The sequence below is a fragment of the Schistosoma haematobium genome, chromosome 1 (genome assembly GCF_000699445.3).
Source record: "Schistosoma haematobium chromosome 1, whole genome shotgun sequence".
NCBI lineage: Eukaryota > Metazoa > Platyhelminthes > Trematoda > Strigeidida > Schistosomatidae > Schistosoma > Schistosoma haematobium.
In genome coordinates, this window is record NC_067196.1 from 73,030,901 (window position 1) to 73,048,109 (window position 17,209).

Genomic DNA, 17,209 nt, shown 5'->3' on the forward strand with positions numbered 1-17,209 from the left:
CATTGGTTACGACAGTCACGCGGTCCCCAACCATGTAGTCTGCATCTACCAACATGGCTCAGACTAGAAGTTAGTGGCTTCAAGCACTGATGCCACGTTTTGGTTTGGCCGCCCCTAACTTTCTTCCAACCATCCCGAACACCGGTTAGCATTGCGCGTCGTGATCCCAGCAGACGCCAGTAATATTTCTAAGGCATCTGTGGTCAAATACTAATAGCTTACGAGTGTCTTCTACTCTTAATGGCCATGTTGCGCTGCCGTAAATTAAAACAGAACGGACTGCCGCGCAGCATACTCGTCCTTTTATTGATAGACGGATATCTCGCCTTCGCCAAAGGTGACGTAAGTTGGCAAAAGCCAAGCGAGCTTTTCGAATCCGTGCTGAGATTTCGTCAGACACCAACCCATTAGGGCTGATCAGACTTCCAAGATAAGTGAAGTTGCCAACACGTTCGACTACTTCACTCCTTATCCTTAGTTCAGGTGTTGACTCAGACCAGTCCTGAAGCAACAACTTGCATTTAGAGAGAGAGAGAAGCGCATTCCAAACATTCTGGCATTGTTGCTCAGTGCTACCAAAAGACTCTACATTCTATCAGCGTCTTCACCAAACAGGACTATGTCATCTGCGTATTCTAAGTCGATAAGTGGACCTCCTGGATGGAGATCAATACCCGAGAATTCAGTAGACGAGAAAGTTATTTCCATCAATAGGTCTATGATGAAGTTAAACAAAAATGGGGAAAGTGGACAGCCTTGACGGACACCACTTGAGGTTGCAAAAGTAGATGACAGTTCGCCATAAGCTCTGACTCGACTAGTAGTGTTCGAGTAAAGAGCCTTCACAAGGTTTATGTACTTCTGAGGTAAGCCTTTCAATGACAGACACTGCCACAGAATCTCGCGGTCTACCGAGTCAAATGCTGCTTTCAAGTCAAGAAAGACCTGTGTTCTAGAACCTGACGAATGGTGAATATGTGGTCGATGCAGCCACGACCAGGTCTGAAGCCAGCTTGAGTCTCTCGTGTTTACAGTTCACGAGTCTTAGTTAGGCGTCTGATAATTATCGAGGCTAGTATTTTAGATACGATATTAGTTAAACTAATCCCTCTATGGTTGTCACAGGATGATTTTGACCCTCTCTTATATATTGGGACGATAAGTGATTGTGACCACTTAGATGGGATAACGTCTAACTCCCAGATCTTAGCTAAAATATTAGTCAACCTAATCGCTAAAATTGGACCACAATCCTTGAAGACCTCTGGAGCCAATCCATCTGGACCAGCTGCCCTTCCTCGTTTCAGATTAACTATAGCCTTTTGAACTTCTGCTAGAGTTGGGGGACCTACTTCAATGTCCCATTCACACTGTCTGGGAATGGAGGGTAGTTGTAGAGTAGCTGAAGGCCAGTTGAACTGTTCTCTGAAATGTTCCGCCCATCGTTCTAAACGTCTGGACTGAGAGCGGATGAAGGTGTCGTCTTTTTCCGAAATAGTCTGACTTACACTTGACTTATTAATTCCAGTTTCTTTTATTAGTCTGTAGAGCTGTCTTGTGTTCCCTGTAGCCGCCGCCTTTTACATCTTTGCTTTCGTTGCCCACCACTGCTCACGGTCGTTCCTTAGACTTTTGCTTAACCTAGATCTGATGAAGAGAATGCAACATCACTTGCGTATGTGGAGTGTAAATAAGAGTATTTGACTAAAAATCCTTGTTTAATTAGCGGAGTAATACGAAAATAATGACGTTGGGGAATATGTTTGCCAGAAAAACAGAGAATAAGTATAAAATGTCAACCAAACTAATGTTTAAGTTAGTGGAAAAAACCCAATGAAAACTATCGAAATAAAATGTACATTTGTCTAAAATTGTACAAAATAAATTGCTAATCAGATTAGCATTTTAATTTAATATCATTTAAAATATTAACTTTGTAATAAAACACTAAGTATAAAATTACTTAATACGTTTTGAATAACTTTGCCAAAATGTAGCATGAACACGATCATGAAGCAAACGATCAGCTAACCCCATAACTGGCTTTAATTTTATTGTTTCAGTATTCACTGAAATTGTATCAGTAGGATTAAAATCTGCACTGTGTAAACGATGAGATGCAATATGACTTTGAAATGAACGAGAAAGTGGCGAACCGACAGGAAGTCCAGTACCTGACTAAATATTAACGCATATATATGTGCATTAATATTGAGTTAAGGACAAACAGATGAGAAATGTCGAAAACATTGTATCACAATGGTATTTTAAAGAATAAAAATAATAGGTAGAAGAAAAAACACTTATTGAATTTAGTTCGAAAAAATTGATTGAACTATTTACTTTAAGAATGATGTCCACATTTCTCTTTTAAATGACGATTAAGTAAAAATTAGAAGTCATTTGAATATTAAAAAGAAGTCAAATAATTTTCAAAAAGATGTGCTGTAGGATTGTAAGGGATACCTACCTACTGGGAAAAAATTATCATAAAAGCAAAGACAATAATAATAATATTCGCTTTATTCAGTATTATATAATTGATTATAGTGGAGAATTTTTAGCACAGAATATATAAAATTGCAAGAAAATTTTCGCTTTTTATAAGCATTTAACCAATGACTATGTATAACAGGTTTCCAAACAGTGACTAGTTGTCATTTGTATTCATAAGTTAATCATTTCAACAAGTCTTTGTTCAATGACATCACTTTTCATCGTCTAATATATTTGATGCATAAATTATATAGTTACTGGTTCTCCTTTCTCCAAAAGGATACATGACGTACTTCTTCAGTTTCTCAGTAATTAAATTCGGGAAAGATTCAAAATATCTTATGCAACTGCGGAATAAGAAATGTCCCGCACTTAAAAGATAAAGATTGAACGCAAACTTTACCAATTACAGGCACTTAGTGTAAGCCAAAGAAAAATGACAACACCTTGATCGTCCTCAGTTGATCTGGATCAAAGTATATGTATAATAGTTATGTCTACATATCTAGCGCTTTGGAGACTTATTTCACAAAGAGTACAATAAAGAGAAAAATACTATGCATGAAGATATTACTCATATAAGTTGGACGCTCCATATTTGTTAATTATCTCAACAGAGACAGTGGTACTATTAAAAGTTAAAATATCGTTCTATAAATGATTTTATCGCTCTACAAGTTATACAAATAATACACTTCAATTGAGGTCATTTAACGTCTATAATACTGCTTTTATCTTTTATTAACTTTCATTTATATTTTTACTCGTAATAATTCTCCACATCCAAAACTTCTTTCATTTTTACTCTGGATAAAGAAGCTTTTTCACTGTTATTTCATTACTTTTTTATTCTATTAAAATTTTGAATTTTTCTCAAGAATACAGTAAACAAACTTATATTACTATTTGCCTCAATCAGACTCTATTAATACCTTATGGCTAATCTGCTGAGTAAGATCTATGGTTAATCATCGTCAACATCGAATCTGGAATAGATGTGCATCAGCACAAGTTGCCATACCACACCAACATAGAGAGATAAAATTAACAAGTACAACAAAACAGATCGGTAACATTTAGTAACGTTATAATAAATAAACTAAAGAGAATTAAAAAATAAATCTTGGAGTCTCTTACAATATAATCAATTCATTTCATTCGTAACAAATACCTAGCATATGGATTTTAAAACAAAAGTAAAGAACAAGTAGTACAAAATGTGTTAAAATATCTCTTTTGCAAACCTGAAACATTGTTTAAGGTCGGTATTTAGATATGAATATAAGGATAATATTAACACAGTAAAGAAAAAAATATGAGAATTACCTCATGAGGAAGATGTTTAAACCAACATGTCGGTATAACAGGATTTACAGTGTCGACTGCATATCGGACGGTATTACGCCGTCGATATTTTGAAGAATAGTTCGAAGAATTGTGATCAAAACGATTGGAGTTTAACCAGAAAGCTGAACCTTGAGCCTTTATTGTCAAAGAATAATAATACTGATACTAATACTAATAATAATGAGATAAATATGGTGATACGTCTTTCCTAGCAATGTTTTGTGCATCAAGAACTGTATAACTGGATTTTAATATTTCGTAAATTTATTCTATGAGCAGCTAGTTATAACTTATTAATCAAAAGCCTAGAAAGTAGATAATGATAAGTAATCTTTTTTTAAAGAAACTTGAAATAAATGTATTTTGTAATGAGACTCACACAAACGCAAGTTTATATATTCATAGATCGTATGGAGACGAGTGATAACAGCCGGTTACTAAACACAGAGTTTAGAACTTGAAAACTACTGGTTAAAAGTTATGCGCTCTAACCAAGAAGCTATCATAATATTCCTTACAAACATTAACTTTTGTATTACAATGGTTTAGTCGGGAAATGTACAAAATGAAATCCTGTCACAGAAACTGCAAAATGGGAAATTTAACTGGCTTAATAGACAAATATAATCAATAAGATGAGATATTGCCATGAGAGGTTGTTTTACAATACTCCCAAGCACTCATGTATTCCAAAAATTTGAAGATATTTTCTCTCGACAAAACCTGAGTTGTTAACGGCTACCCTGGGTTCGCTAATTATAATTTCTGATTACGTACTTCATAATAATTGACGATTTTAATAGCCCCGAGATTGTGATAGTTATGTTTGAGTCTCCATTCAGTAATCAAACAGCTTTTGACTATAAATTAGGAGAACTAAAGATCATCAGAATCTTGAGAGAATATCTGATAAACTTCGATTTATCAAATGATTATTCTTACAAATTTTGAGGGTTGGCTTTTGTTTTTTAAAAAAACGGTGCTTTTCCTATGCTTTCAGTCAAGAATTGAGCAATCAATAAAAATGTGGAAAAACATGGAAATTTAGCTTACTTGATTAATTCATACTCATAGACAAATTAGTTGAACAAATTAGCAGAAACCAGCAATCTTATTGCTGATATTAGATGATTAAAGTGAGTTAAAAAGACGTACTGACGAACAACTTCAAAAGGCCAATACGTAAAAATCTTGTTTATAAAATCAGAATTAGCTTAATATTTAACAGCTGTCATTTATCAATCTTATATATTTCGAAGACTTCTAATTTACATAAACAGAACAAAAACTTCACTGACAACTGACAAATTGTAAAAATGTTCGATCAATATAAAGACAGGGAAATGTTTCAAAATCTACGACAAGAAGCTCACCAATGTGGCTTAAATAAGATTAAAATATCATTCTAGTAGAAAACCAATTATAATACAGTCAAAAGAAACAAAACTTTTGAGTCAACTAATTTATCTCCAACGTAGGACCAGGTACACATATGCATCGGACCAAGTTCCAACACCTCATTAGCACAACAAGGTGAACACCAAATATCTGTAACTTATTTTGTTTGACTATGGGTATCGATCAACACCACGCGTCATTTCGCTTCACTCTCGTCACTTCGCTTTCCTCGATTCGTTTCTCCTATCGTTTGTCTGAATCAATGATTGTATGAAATATACGTATTCGAAATCCATTCTCGTATTTGACTTATTTAACTCCGTTATTCACTAACGTAAGTTAAGTTGATGATTATATACGAGGATAATCAGGATGTATACTTTGACAACAATCATTCATACGATCTACCTGGATTCAGATATTTGAAGGCCACTACATAGATATCACGGTTGTTTTCATAGCTTTTTGGATTATTTACTCACTACTTACGCCTGTTACCCCTCCTGGAGGGACATAGGCCGCCCACCAGCACTCCACATCCAACCCTGTCCTGCGCAATCCTCTCCAGTTTCTATTCATCCTGTTCATATCTGCTTCCGATTCTCGACACAGTGTGTTCTTTGACCTTCCCTCTTTTCCATTTCCCTTCATGATTCCAAGTTAGGGATTGCCTCGTGATGCAGTTTGGTGATTTCCGTAATGTATATCATATCCACTTCTAACATCTTTTCCTAATTTCATCTTCAGCTGCAAGCTGGTTTGTCCTCCCACACAGTACGCTGTTGCTGATGGTATCTGGTCAACGGATATTGAGTATCTTACGTAGACAACTGCTTACAAATACTTGTACCTTTTTGATGATGGTTATAGTAGTTCTCCATGTTTTGACTTCGTACAGTAGAACTGACTGTTTTGACGTTCGCATTGAAGATTCTCACTTTGACATTGGTTGACAGTTGCTTTGAGTTACATATGTTCTTCAAACTAATCTGTCTATGGTTATCGCAGGATGATTTTGACCCCTTCTTATATATTGGGACAATCAGTGGTCGCGACCAATCGGATACGATTACATCCAACTCCCAGATTTTAGCTAAAATATTAGTCAACCTAATCGCTAAGACTGGACCACCATGCTTAAAGATATCTGGACCAGCTGCTCTTCTTCATTTCATATTAGCTATAGCTGCTTGAACTTCAATTAGATTCCAGGGACCTACTTCAATGTTCCATTAAGGTTGTTTAAAAATGGTGGGTAGTGGTAGAGTAGCTGAAGACCAGATGAACTGCTGTTTAGTGTTCCGCCCATCGTTCTAAACGTTTGGGCTGAGAGCAGGTAAGAGTATCGTCTTTATCCGAAATTGTCTCACGCTAGACTTTTTAATTCCGGTTTCTTCTATCAGTCTGACATGCTGCCTTGTGTTCCCTACAGCCATCGCCTTTTCTATCTCTTTTGCTTTCGTGGCCCACCACTGCTCACGGTCGTTCCTTAGACTTTTGGTTAACCTAGATCTGATTTGTTTTCGCTCTTCATCGTGTCCAGAGTGTGATGGGATAAATTTTTTGAGAGTCTATGAATCCACTGGTTTTTCGCGAACCTTTGGTTCAAATCACTAGTAGATGTCGCTACTGTTTCCACATCTGTTCATATATCTATCCAATCAACATCTGGATCAGCCATGTTTTGAGAACTAACAAAGTGTGACTTCAGTTGTTCCTGGAATTTACCTTAAGCTTTCTCGTCGCTGAGTTCAGTGAGATGCAAACAAATAGGTGCTCGTATTAGAGCATAATCAGAGTCTAAACATGTACTCCAGAACGAGGGGCAGTTTACTATCGAGCTTCTCCAATGATGACTGATGGCAATGTGGTCTATTTGAGTCCATCGTTGGTTTGGTGCAGGGCATTGTCATCTTAGACAATGTCTCTCCTCATGCTCATATTTAGCGTTTGTTGAAAATGAACGACGGTCTTAGGCGAGAAAACGAGAAATTCAAATTTCCCAAATACGACGTTTACCAAGTGAGTTGTGGAGCTCTAGTATCTCACAGAGACACAGCATAAATCAATGGTACGAGATTCTAGGGTTCTAGCCAGGGAAGTCTGTTGACCGATTTGACATAGGGTGCGTACTTCGAAGGCTCCAATCTGTAGTTTAGAGTGAGGTCCCAGTAGACCTGGGACAGTATATGGCGCACTAGAATCCCTGGCCATGATGACACTTGAGGAGGAAGCCAAAAGAGGAAGTTTAGAGTTAGAAGTCGAGGTAGAAGCAATAATAGAAATCGAAGAGGGAAATTGATTATGGATACGGTGGTCTTGAATGCTGTTAGAGATATGAAGGCCGTTATCACTTCCGGGTTACACACCGTGGAAGGGTTTTTCTACAGGTACCTGAAGATGAGATTGGTCTTAGTGACCTGAGAGCGAGACCACAATGTCCAGTGGACCGGTGCTTGCGAACAGTTACACACGACGTTTTCGTGGGTAATTTTTGTGTTAGCTCCGTACTTGTTAAAACCGCCTGAGACAGAAATCCGTGGGATAAAATGAAGCGTCGACGTTTTATAGCCCCACCATTCCTTTGTGGGAAGGCAGCATAGCCGTTATGCTGATTTTTCTTCAACCGAACGATTGTTACAGCCAGTATAGCTCTATTGGTTCATAAACAATAGGCAAGTCCGACCATCACGTCAAGGTAGCAGCAACGGTGGAGTCTAAAGCCAACTCGTAATAGACAGTAGTATTTACAAAAAAGTGACTGCTTGATATTGAATGTTATCTTTACTCAGTCAAACAAGTACTACACGAATCATAATCTCATCATTTATGTATGTAAATGAAGCAATACTACATACATGCACATTGCACTACATAAATCTCAATAGTATTTCTAATCTAAACAGCCGTATAATGCTTCAGTTATCCCTTACTGTGATGTATTTTAAAAAGATTATTTAACACGACAATAGAAAATTTTACATATGTATAGTTCTTACGTAATTTAGTTCTAAATGCAAGTTGTTGCTTCAGGACTGGTCTGAGTCAACACCTGAACTAAGGATAAGGAGTGAAGTAGTCGAACGTGTTGGCAACTTCACTTATCTTGGAAGTCTGATCAGCCCTAATGGGTTGGTGTCTGACGAAATCTCAGCACGGATTCGAAAAGCTCGCTTGGCTTTTGCCAACTTACGTCACCTTTGGCGAAGGCGAGATATCCGTCTATCAATAAAAGGACGAGTATGCTGCGCGGCAGTCCGTTCTGTTTTAATTTACGGCAGCGCAACATGGCCATTAAGAGTAGAAGACACTCGTAAGCTATTAGTATTTGACCACAGATGCCTTAGAAATATTACTGGCGTCTGCTGGGATCACGACGCGCAATGCTAACCGGTGTTCGGGATGGTTGGAAGAAAGTTAGGGGCGGCCAAACCAAAACGTGGCATCAGTGCTTGAAGCCACTAACTTCTAGTCTGAGCCATGTTGGTAGATGCAGACTACATGGTTGGGGACCGCGTGACTGTCGTAACCAATGGTTGAAGACTCTGGGTGACATGGCTCAGAATCGATCACAATGGCGTAGGTGTGTATACACTCTCTATCTTCCCTTAAACTGAGAGATTAAAATTGCTTCATATCTTTATTTCTGCGAACTAACTCTTTCTTCGTGTACTATATCCTTATTGCAATCTTTCTTTTATATATTACCACCTCTGAATTAACTACTTTTATGAATCCGGTGTCCATCTTGTTGTGTTAATGAGGTATGGCAACTTGGACCGATGCATAAATGTGCCTGGTCCTACGTTGTAGCTGACCGACTGACTACGTAATTTAGTATTGAAATTAAGCAACCAAATTATCTCTGAAAAGCTACTCCGTCGCCCATGATATAAGTGATAAGAATTAAAATCACAATTTATTTACTACCACTATTGGACAAATTTTTCAAAATGGGAAAAATGACAAACACCAGAATGATAAAATATTTTGTTTTACATAAATGTAAAGAATAAATTACCTGTAATTCACCCACTTTCTCATAAATCAATTCATTGTGATTCTAGAGGGGAAAACAAATCAACTTATAATGGATTATAAATTGTGTTTTGATACAGAAAAAAAAACACAAAAATCTGTCTGATAGTTATTGGGTTTAAATTGGAAAGTTTGGTAAGTGCAAAAGAAAATAAAAACTAGCAATATGTATATAAATGTTCATGTGAAGTTATTATATACATAAATTGGTTAGAACTTATGAAATGGGAAAAAAGACATTAATGTTTTTTGACAAATTGAAGGTTATGTGAGTAAGGTGACTGGGTTGTATTCAACGATACTTAATTCATAAATATATCATTGGTTCCAATGACATTACTACATTAAACAATATATCAAACAAATTATTCCATATGATGGGATGACGATACAGAACCAAGAGTACATGTGTAGTTAGTAGCAACTGTTAGACAGTATAGCTGTCAATTCATATAGACAACATTGTAATTCGAAACCCTTGCTTTAGTTCTGTGAACATCTACTCACCTATAATTAAAGTTTTAAAGAATGGTATTTATTTTAAACCTTTCCAATAAATAATGATACACTTCATGAATGCTCTTCAAACATGAGTCTTAAGACCATGGCTGATGAATTTAATTGTATGAAGAGATAAATTAATTCTTTCGATAGGTTCGATGAATCAATCGACATTAAACACTCAACGACAATACAGAAAATATAATCGGAATTCTTAAACATTTTTAACAGTGAGGCAGATAAGATGAGTAAGAACAGAAAATCAGTAATCTCAGAGACAATCAACCCGATTAATAAGGTGTGAAAAATAACTGGTTGATCATGTCAAAATTTCACCTAGATCACATCGGGAATAGTGTGTTCTTGGTTTTCTCGTGCGAACAAGGCACATACACTAACACAACTGCTTCCCCTTCATGTCCATACATTCATTGTATAATACGAGAATTAACAACACTAAATGAATCGGAATTATGTTTTAAGTAAATCAATTACATTATTGTTTATTTTCTGTAATTTGGAATCCATTTGAAATCGTTTTTGTTCACCTAATTTACGTATAGTACTTATTGTAGACGCCAGTCGTTGACGTTCCTCTTTTTCCAACGGCATAACTTCAATGCTACGTTTTAATTCATCTAACAAATTAGCATCACGAATATCTGGTTTTATACGATGAGAATAAGCAACTGCTAAACTATCTGAAAAGTTATCACTTGACGATGTAGATTCGTTTAATTGAAAATCTGCTAACAGACGACGTTTTACATCAGCTAACCAATAATTTAAATAAGCTCTATACAAAAGAGAAAATGAAAGAAATATAACATAATTTAGATAGTCAGATATAGATATTCTTCTTTTCTTGACTCTAAATGTTAAACAATTGTAACAAGATATGATTGAAGTACATAGCTTTCAATTAATATGTTTCAGACATATAAACCCAATTCAATCGACATTGGTTCACCCAGTAAGATAGTTTCACTACCTATTATAGATGGGTACATAAACTGGTACTTAGTGAATCTATTACGAATCTTTTCATATACTGTACATTGAGACATAATGAATATTTTGTTTTTCGGAGATCAGATATATTTCAATTCACTAACTGATTAAATGATTGACTACCGAAACAACCAAAACTAAACATTTTACCAAAAACTTAAATTTATTATTGATTAGGCTTATCAAACTGATAATACCCTATTTTTGTGTAACGCATCGACCGAATTAAGGGCACGAATTCATTGAAAAGTAGTGACTGATTTACGAACATGTTCTATTTATTTTGATCAACAATTTGAAAAGAAATGCTTGCATTAACCAACACCGTTAACAACTCTCTCTGAGATAATCAGTCATAAATGAATTTGAAATAATTCTTTTTAAAAAAGACTAAGTTAATCAAACTTTATACCCTAATTTTACCAGCAAGTTAAAAAATATTTTGTTCTCGTCTCTCACAACAAGGCCGTTTAGCCACAATTCGGACTCACACATAACTAGCCTCAAGGTAGAACTAGTTAGCCTATCGTATCAAGGTCGAGACAGGTTCTCTCTTGTGTATTATTGAGCAGACTGATCAAGGACGTAACACTTACCCATAGGGAAAGTCGAGCGTTTCATCACCAGCAGCTGTTGATTTGACAACAGATATAATTGGACGAATTAATGAATCATAATGACACACAACATTCGAGTTTGTAGAACATTTTTCTGCATCATTAGAATCAATACATTCTGTATTTTCTGTATTTTTAAATGATTCAATGTAATATCGTGGATCACCGTAGGGTTGTGGAATACGTCCAGGTATGAGAACACCCCATTTGAGCACCTAATATACACATAACAAAAAGATGAAATTTTATAAAAATTACAGATCGATAAAACACAATTTTTAACCGCTGAGGTAATCCAAAAAAATCTTTTCCTCAGCCTTTAGAAACTCAGAAAATGCAAAGAATTGTTTTATCCAAATAGCATTGAACAGAAGCTTCTTAGAAATACCTAGCAAAATGAGGGATCATGTGCCATATTTTAGATTGGACAAGTACATGCATCGTTACTATAGTTAGTGTGCTTCCAAAAAGTCCTAGTAGACGAAGGTTAAATCTAACTCTATAAATACTCTTGATTTTCTGTACATAAACTAACCTTGCGATAAAGCTTTTACTTATATTTCGCCCCTTTTCTCTATTGCTTAAGTAGTCTGGGGTTATAGGAAGCAGCTAGGAACGTATTAATAAGCGTTTCAGTAGCAGATATATTAATAGCCACAAGAGATGATTATGAGATTTGTGCATTTTAATCGTATAAAATATAAATAATCAGTTTTTATCGTACAAATTTCTTTAGTCGATTGTAAACTAACCAATCTATTATTAGTTTATACGATGTTCTTTTACCTGTCCGGCCATATTGAAATAGTCATTTCTATCTTTACTGTGCTGAGTTGGCTGATACTACTGAGTATATCACTTTGAATGTTTTATAACTTAACCTAGTCATTTATTGTGGAATTATTTATTATTTATATATGATCGTATAAAAGTAATTCGAGAAGCCAAGAAAGTATCCATAATTTAGTTGAACTCAAGTACGTTATTCCAGAGAATCTAACAATGAATTTAGGCTGTCAAGAAAAAATTGATGAAATGTTGTCAAAAAAGTAAGTAACATCGGTGTATACCATGAATCTTTTTTCGTAAGTCAAACATAACAAAACTTATATCAAAGTGGTTGATGTAATCAAATTGAAACAAACTGTAGAAACGATAACAACTTTTTAATTCAAAACAAAACAAAACCTCCATTTTAAAATAGATGTATTTTGAGAATAAAATCTATGTATCGGATATTACTGAAAGGAACAAAAATATGAAGATGACTTTTATTGTAATATATGACAAAGTGTTGGTTAGTAAACTTTTATTGGTAAGTTGCACATATATCTCAGTCGCGGTCAGAATAGCTTAGTGGTAACGTCTCTGGTCGTGAAAATCGGTGACATGGTGTTGGGGAGATCCAAAAAACTCGAAAAAAAAGCCAAAAAAGGTTCTGAAAAACATTGAAAAGCCTCTTATTCTATCAGTATTCACTGGACGTTTTGCCAGAGACATCTAGAAAGTGGAAAGTCACATGTTGAGTTTCTGAATGGATGGTTATCTATGACGCTACTATGTTTAGTAGCGTTCCAGAAATTTCGGGAAGCCCAGGGCCATCTAAAGTACTATAAAAACCCTAGATTTTCTGTACTTAAACGAACCTTTGGAGTAGTGTTTCTTCCATATCTCGCGCCTTTTCTCTCGTGTTCAAGTTGCTTTGTAGATCTAGCCTGAGGGTTACTAGAAGAGCTTAGGAACCAAACCTAGCGTTCAATTAGAAGACTTATCACATAGGATTGAGTTCGCCAGGTACACCTTGCTGACAAGCGTCAAATAGCGCTAAAACTAAGTGCAGGGTTTCGTATCAACTACCGCTTTAGAATTAACCTTGTATCGATTTATATGGTGAATAAGCGGTTGTGGATGCTTATAACATATTGTAACAGATTTGTAGCAAACGAAATGAAATACAAATCGAATTAACTAAATAGCTTCTTACTGTTGCAGTCATTGGTGATTTATAGACCAGGTTATCAAAAAAAAGGAAGACAAACTGTGTATAAAATAGTAATCACTTACTCGATCATAATGCAACGGCAGACCTTGCCAACAGAGTTTTAATAGTTTTGGAGCAATACGCATTTGAGCAGTCAATAAAGCTGGTCCAGCGTCTAAATTATCTTTAACTGGTTTTGGAATTAAATCTCTATACCATCTAAATAATTAAATAATTTAGTTATGCAGTTTATTTTTTTTAGAAATTTACGACTGTGTTAAATAAACTCTTATAGAAAACGTAAAACTATGAACTCATCTGACATATTTTGCTTTATTTGTCAACACTAGTTTAGTAAACGAAAACACCAGCGGGGACAATCCAATGTATTTAAATTGCTTGCGTCTTACTGGACGTAGGAAAGACGCTGCAAGGAAACCTCTTAGGGCCCTACTTAATGATAGTCAAGCTAAGAGTATATTTCAGGAAAAACTAGGAAAGCAGTTAGGCAGCCATGTATGTGATGCCCACCCCGATGCAGCATGGAATGATATCCGAAAAGCTGTGGAAACAGCAGTGATATCTGCTAGTAAGGTAAACCACAAGGTTAGGGAGCAACACTGGATCTCAGCAGCATCTATCTCACTGATAGATGCTCGGAAACTCATTCCATCTGGCTCTGAACATAATGAAGAGCGGAGTCAGCTTAAGCGCAAGCTGACAATAAGTCTACGCAATGATCGCGAACAGTGGTGGGTAGCGAAAGCAAGAGAGATGGGAAAGGCAGCGGCAATAGGTAATAGCAGACAATTGTTCAGACTCGTTAAGGAAACCGGAATTAGGAAACCGACCGTTAGCGAAACAATCTCAGAGAAAGATGGACATATTATACAATCTCAATCCAGGAGATTGGATCGATGGGCAGAACACTTTAGGGATCAGTTCAACTGGCCTTCAGCCACACTTCGGTTTCCCACGATCTCTAGTCAACCTGAATGGCAAGTTAATTCAGGTCCTCCGACTCTTTACAAAGTTGAAAAAGCCATAGGAAATCTGAAACGAGGGAGAGCAGCAGGCCCTGACAGGTTTACTCCTGAGATTTTTTAAGGATGGTGGTCCAGTATTAGCAATGAGATTAACCGAGGTCTTAGGTAGAATTTGGGATTCGGACGTAATCCCATCTGACTGGTCTCAATCACTGATTGTGCCAGTCTATAAGAAACGACAAAAGTCCTCTTGTGACAATCACAGAGGAATCAGTTTGACCAATATAGTGTCTAAAATATTAGCTTCAATAATACTTCGACGCCTAATCAAAGCTCGTGAAGAGCAGATTAGAGAAAACCAGGCTGGTTTTCGACCTGGACGTGGTTGTATAGATCAGATATTCACACTACGTCAGGTTCTAGAACACAGACACACATTCAGACGCCCCACAATCGTAGTATTTCTCGACCTTAAGGCGGCATTCGACTCTGTTGATCATGAGGTTCTATGGCAGTGTTTGTCACTGAAAGGAGTACCAAAGAAGTACATTAACCTTATAAAGGCTCTCTACTCGAACACAACTGGTAGAGTGAGAGCTTATGGCGAACTGTCATCAGAATTGATTACCTCAAATGCTGTTCGTCAGGGCTGTCCACTCTCCCCATTCTTGTTCAACTTTGTGGTCGACGTACTTTTAGAGATAACACTCTCCTCATCTAAATTTCCAAGGGTTGAACTTCTACCGGGAGGTTCACTTGTTGACTTAGAATATGCTGATGACATAGTTTTATTTGGTGAAGACGCTGACAAAATGCAGAGTCTTCTGACCACTCTAAGCAACAATGCAAGCATGTTCGGGATGCGATTCTCTCCCTCGAAATGCAAAATGTTGCTTCAGGATTGGGTTACATCGACACCCGAACTAGTGATAGGGAGCGAAGTAGTTGAGTGTGTCGACCGCTTCACTTATCTTGAAAGTCTCATCAGCCCTTGTGGTCTGGTGTGTGACGAAATCTCAGCACGGATACAGAAGGCTCGACTAGCTTTTACCAACTTGCGTCATTTATGGCGTAGGCGAGATATCCGTCTATCAACCAAAGGACGTGTTTACTGCGCAGCAGTTCGTCCCGTCCTACTTTATGGCAGTGAAACATGGTCGGTAAGAGTAGAGGATATTCGTAGGTTACTAGTATTCGACCATAGGTGTCTTCGAAACATTGCTCGTATATCATGGGACCATCGAGTATGTAACACAGTTGTTAGGATACGGGTACTAGGTAAGGATGGCAAATCAATTGATGAAGTAGTGAAACTTCATCAGTCGAGATGGCTGGGACACGTGTTACGTATGCCCAAACCACCGACTGCCTCGACGTGCTATGTTCAGTGGTATAGGAGTAGGTTGGAAGAGAGCTAGGGGCGGCCAAACCAAAACATGGCACAAGTCCATGAAGTCACTGACAAGTGGACTGAGTCATGTTGGTAGGTGTAGACTACCTGGTTGGGGACCACGAGATGATAGCAACCGATGGTTAGAGACGCTGAATGACATGGCTCAAAATCGTTTGCAATGGCGCAGGTGCATCCACTCTCTGTGTTCTCCCAAATTCTAATCTTCTGAATTCTTCATGTCCCGTTCTTTTTCCTCTTTCCAAATTTATTTCACTGGATTATACTCTTTAAATAACATCTCCAAACCCTAATCTTCCCGATTACTGCTTATACTCTTATTACCTCTACCACTACGGGATTTGAATCGACAACTGCATCTCTGTGCTAATGTGGTGTGGCAACTCGAACTGATGTACGTACGTACGAAGTTCTACGTTGTTACTGACTGACTGACTGATTTAAATTCACCATTACAGAATATCTTGGGAAAATCTCGGAACCATATAGTAAATACTTTATTTGCAAAATAACCATCAATTGTCTCATACTTTGTTGTTCCTTCGTTTCCATATCACTCTCTGTTCTCCTTTTCATATCTTCGATTTTCTCAACTTTCTGCTACCAGGCATTCCACTCTCGATTGGTGATGCATGCTGATCATATCTGTCGACATCAGTAGCATACACCACATTAAGACTGAATGGAAAAATTGGACATGTGGTTAGTTTACGACATAATGCTGAGGTATGAAAGAAAGCTGTATAGGGCTGAAACCTGTTGGTTCATTAGAACTCTTTGGTTGGCGTCCTACAGATGATGCAAACAGCGCAGACCAGAAACCGATCGCAATCATGTTAGAGTATGGAAAAATAGACACCCTTTCAAATAGCTTTGTACCAGTTGGACAAGTTACTAAGTGGATTGTGCCACTTGGTGTATGTTGACATATTGATTGATAAGCACTGGGTTCAAGTCTGAGTGTGAAAATTAACACAAGTATACAGGTATATTCAGCTGAAAAGATACTAATAGGACGAGAGAACGTCGTGGGTTCCATTACTTGCTAAAATCCCCAAACTAATAATAAATCCTTGTAGAAAACTGTTGATGATCACTAAAATAAAGCGTAATGTAAAAATATTACTCACTTAGGAAGACGAGACACCTTTTCATCAACTTCAGTCTTCTGTAATGAAAAGAAACATATTAAACAAACATTTAAAATTATCACTAAACTCTGTATGTGTGAGTAAAATTCGTAGTAATAACTACTGCATGAAATCCATGTTTTACAAAAGAAAAAAGCAAATCATACCAATCTCAAAACATTTACACACAAGATATCCAAATGTCAGCAGACAAATACGATAAAGATAAAACGCAAAAAACTAAAGAGTAGTACTACCGGATATTATTATTTTGAAGTAAACTTTATACAACA

At 36.8% G+C, this 17,209-nt stretch overlaps 1 protein-coding gene across 2 annotated transcripts in view; it reads right to left on the reverse strand.

The window, feature by feature from the left end:
• MS3_00002071 (uncharacterized protein) overlaps positions 1–17,209 on the reverse strand; it is a 55,086-nt gene that overhangs the window by 13,350 nt on the left and 24,527 nt on the right. For both annotated transcript variants that reach the window (XM_051209629.1, XM_051209630.1), the window contains exons 10-16: positions 16,917–16,954; positions 13,473–13,608; positions 11,388–11,623; positions 10,276–10,576; positions 9,263–9,304; positions 3,823–3,978; positions 1,964–2,178 (exon numbers count right to left, since the gene is read on the reverse strand). In XM_051209629.1, the coding sequence (XP_051075086.1) occupies positions 1,964–2,178; positions 3,823–3,978; positions 9,263–9,304; positions 10,276–10,576; positions 11,388–11,623; positions 13,473–13,608; positions 16,917–16,954 (1,124 nt within the window). The remainder of the gene's footprint in view (positions 1–1,963; positions 2,179–3,822; positions 3,979–9,262; positions 9,305–10,275; positions 10,577–11,387; positions 11,624–13,472; positions 13,609–16,916; positions 16,955–17,209) is intronic.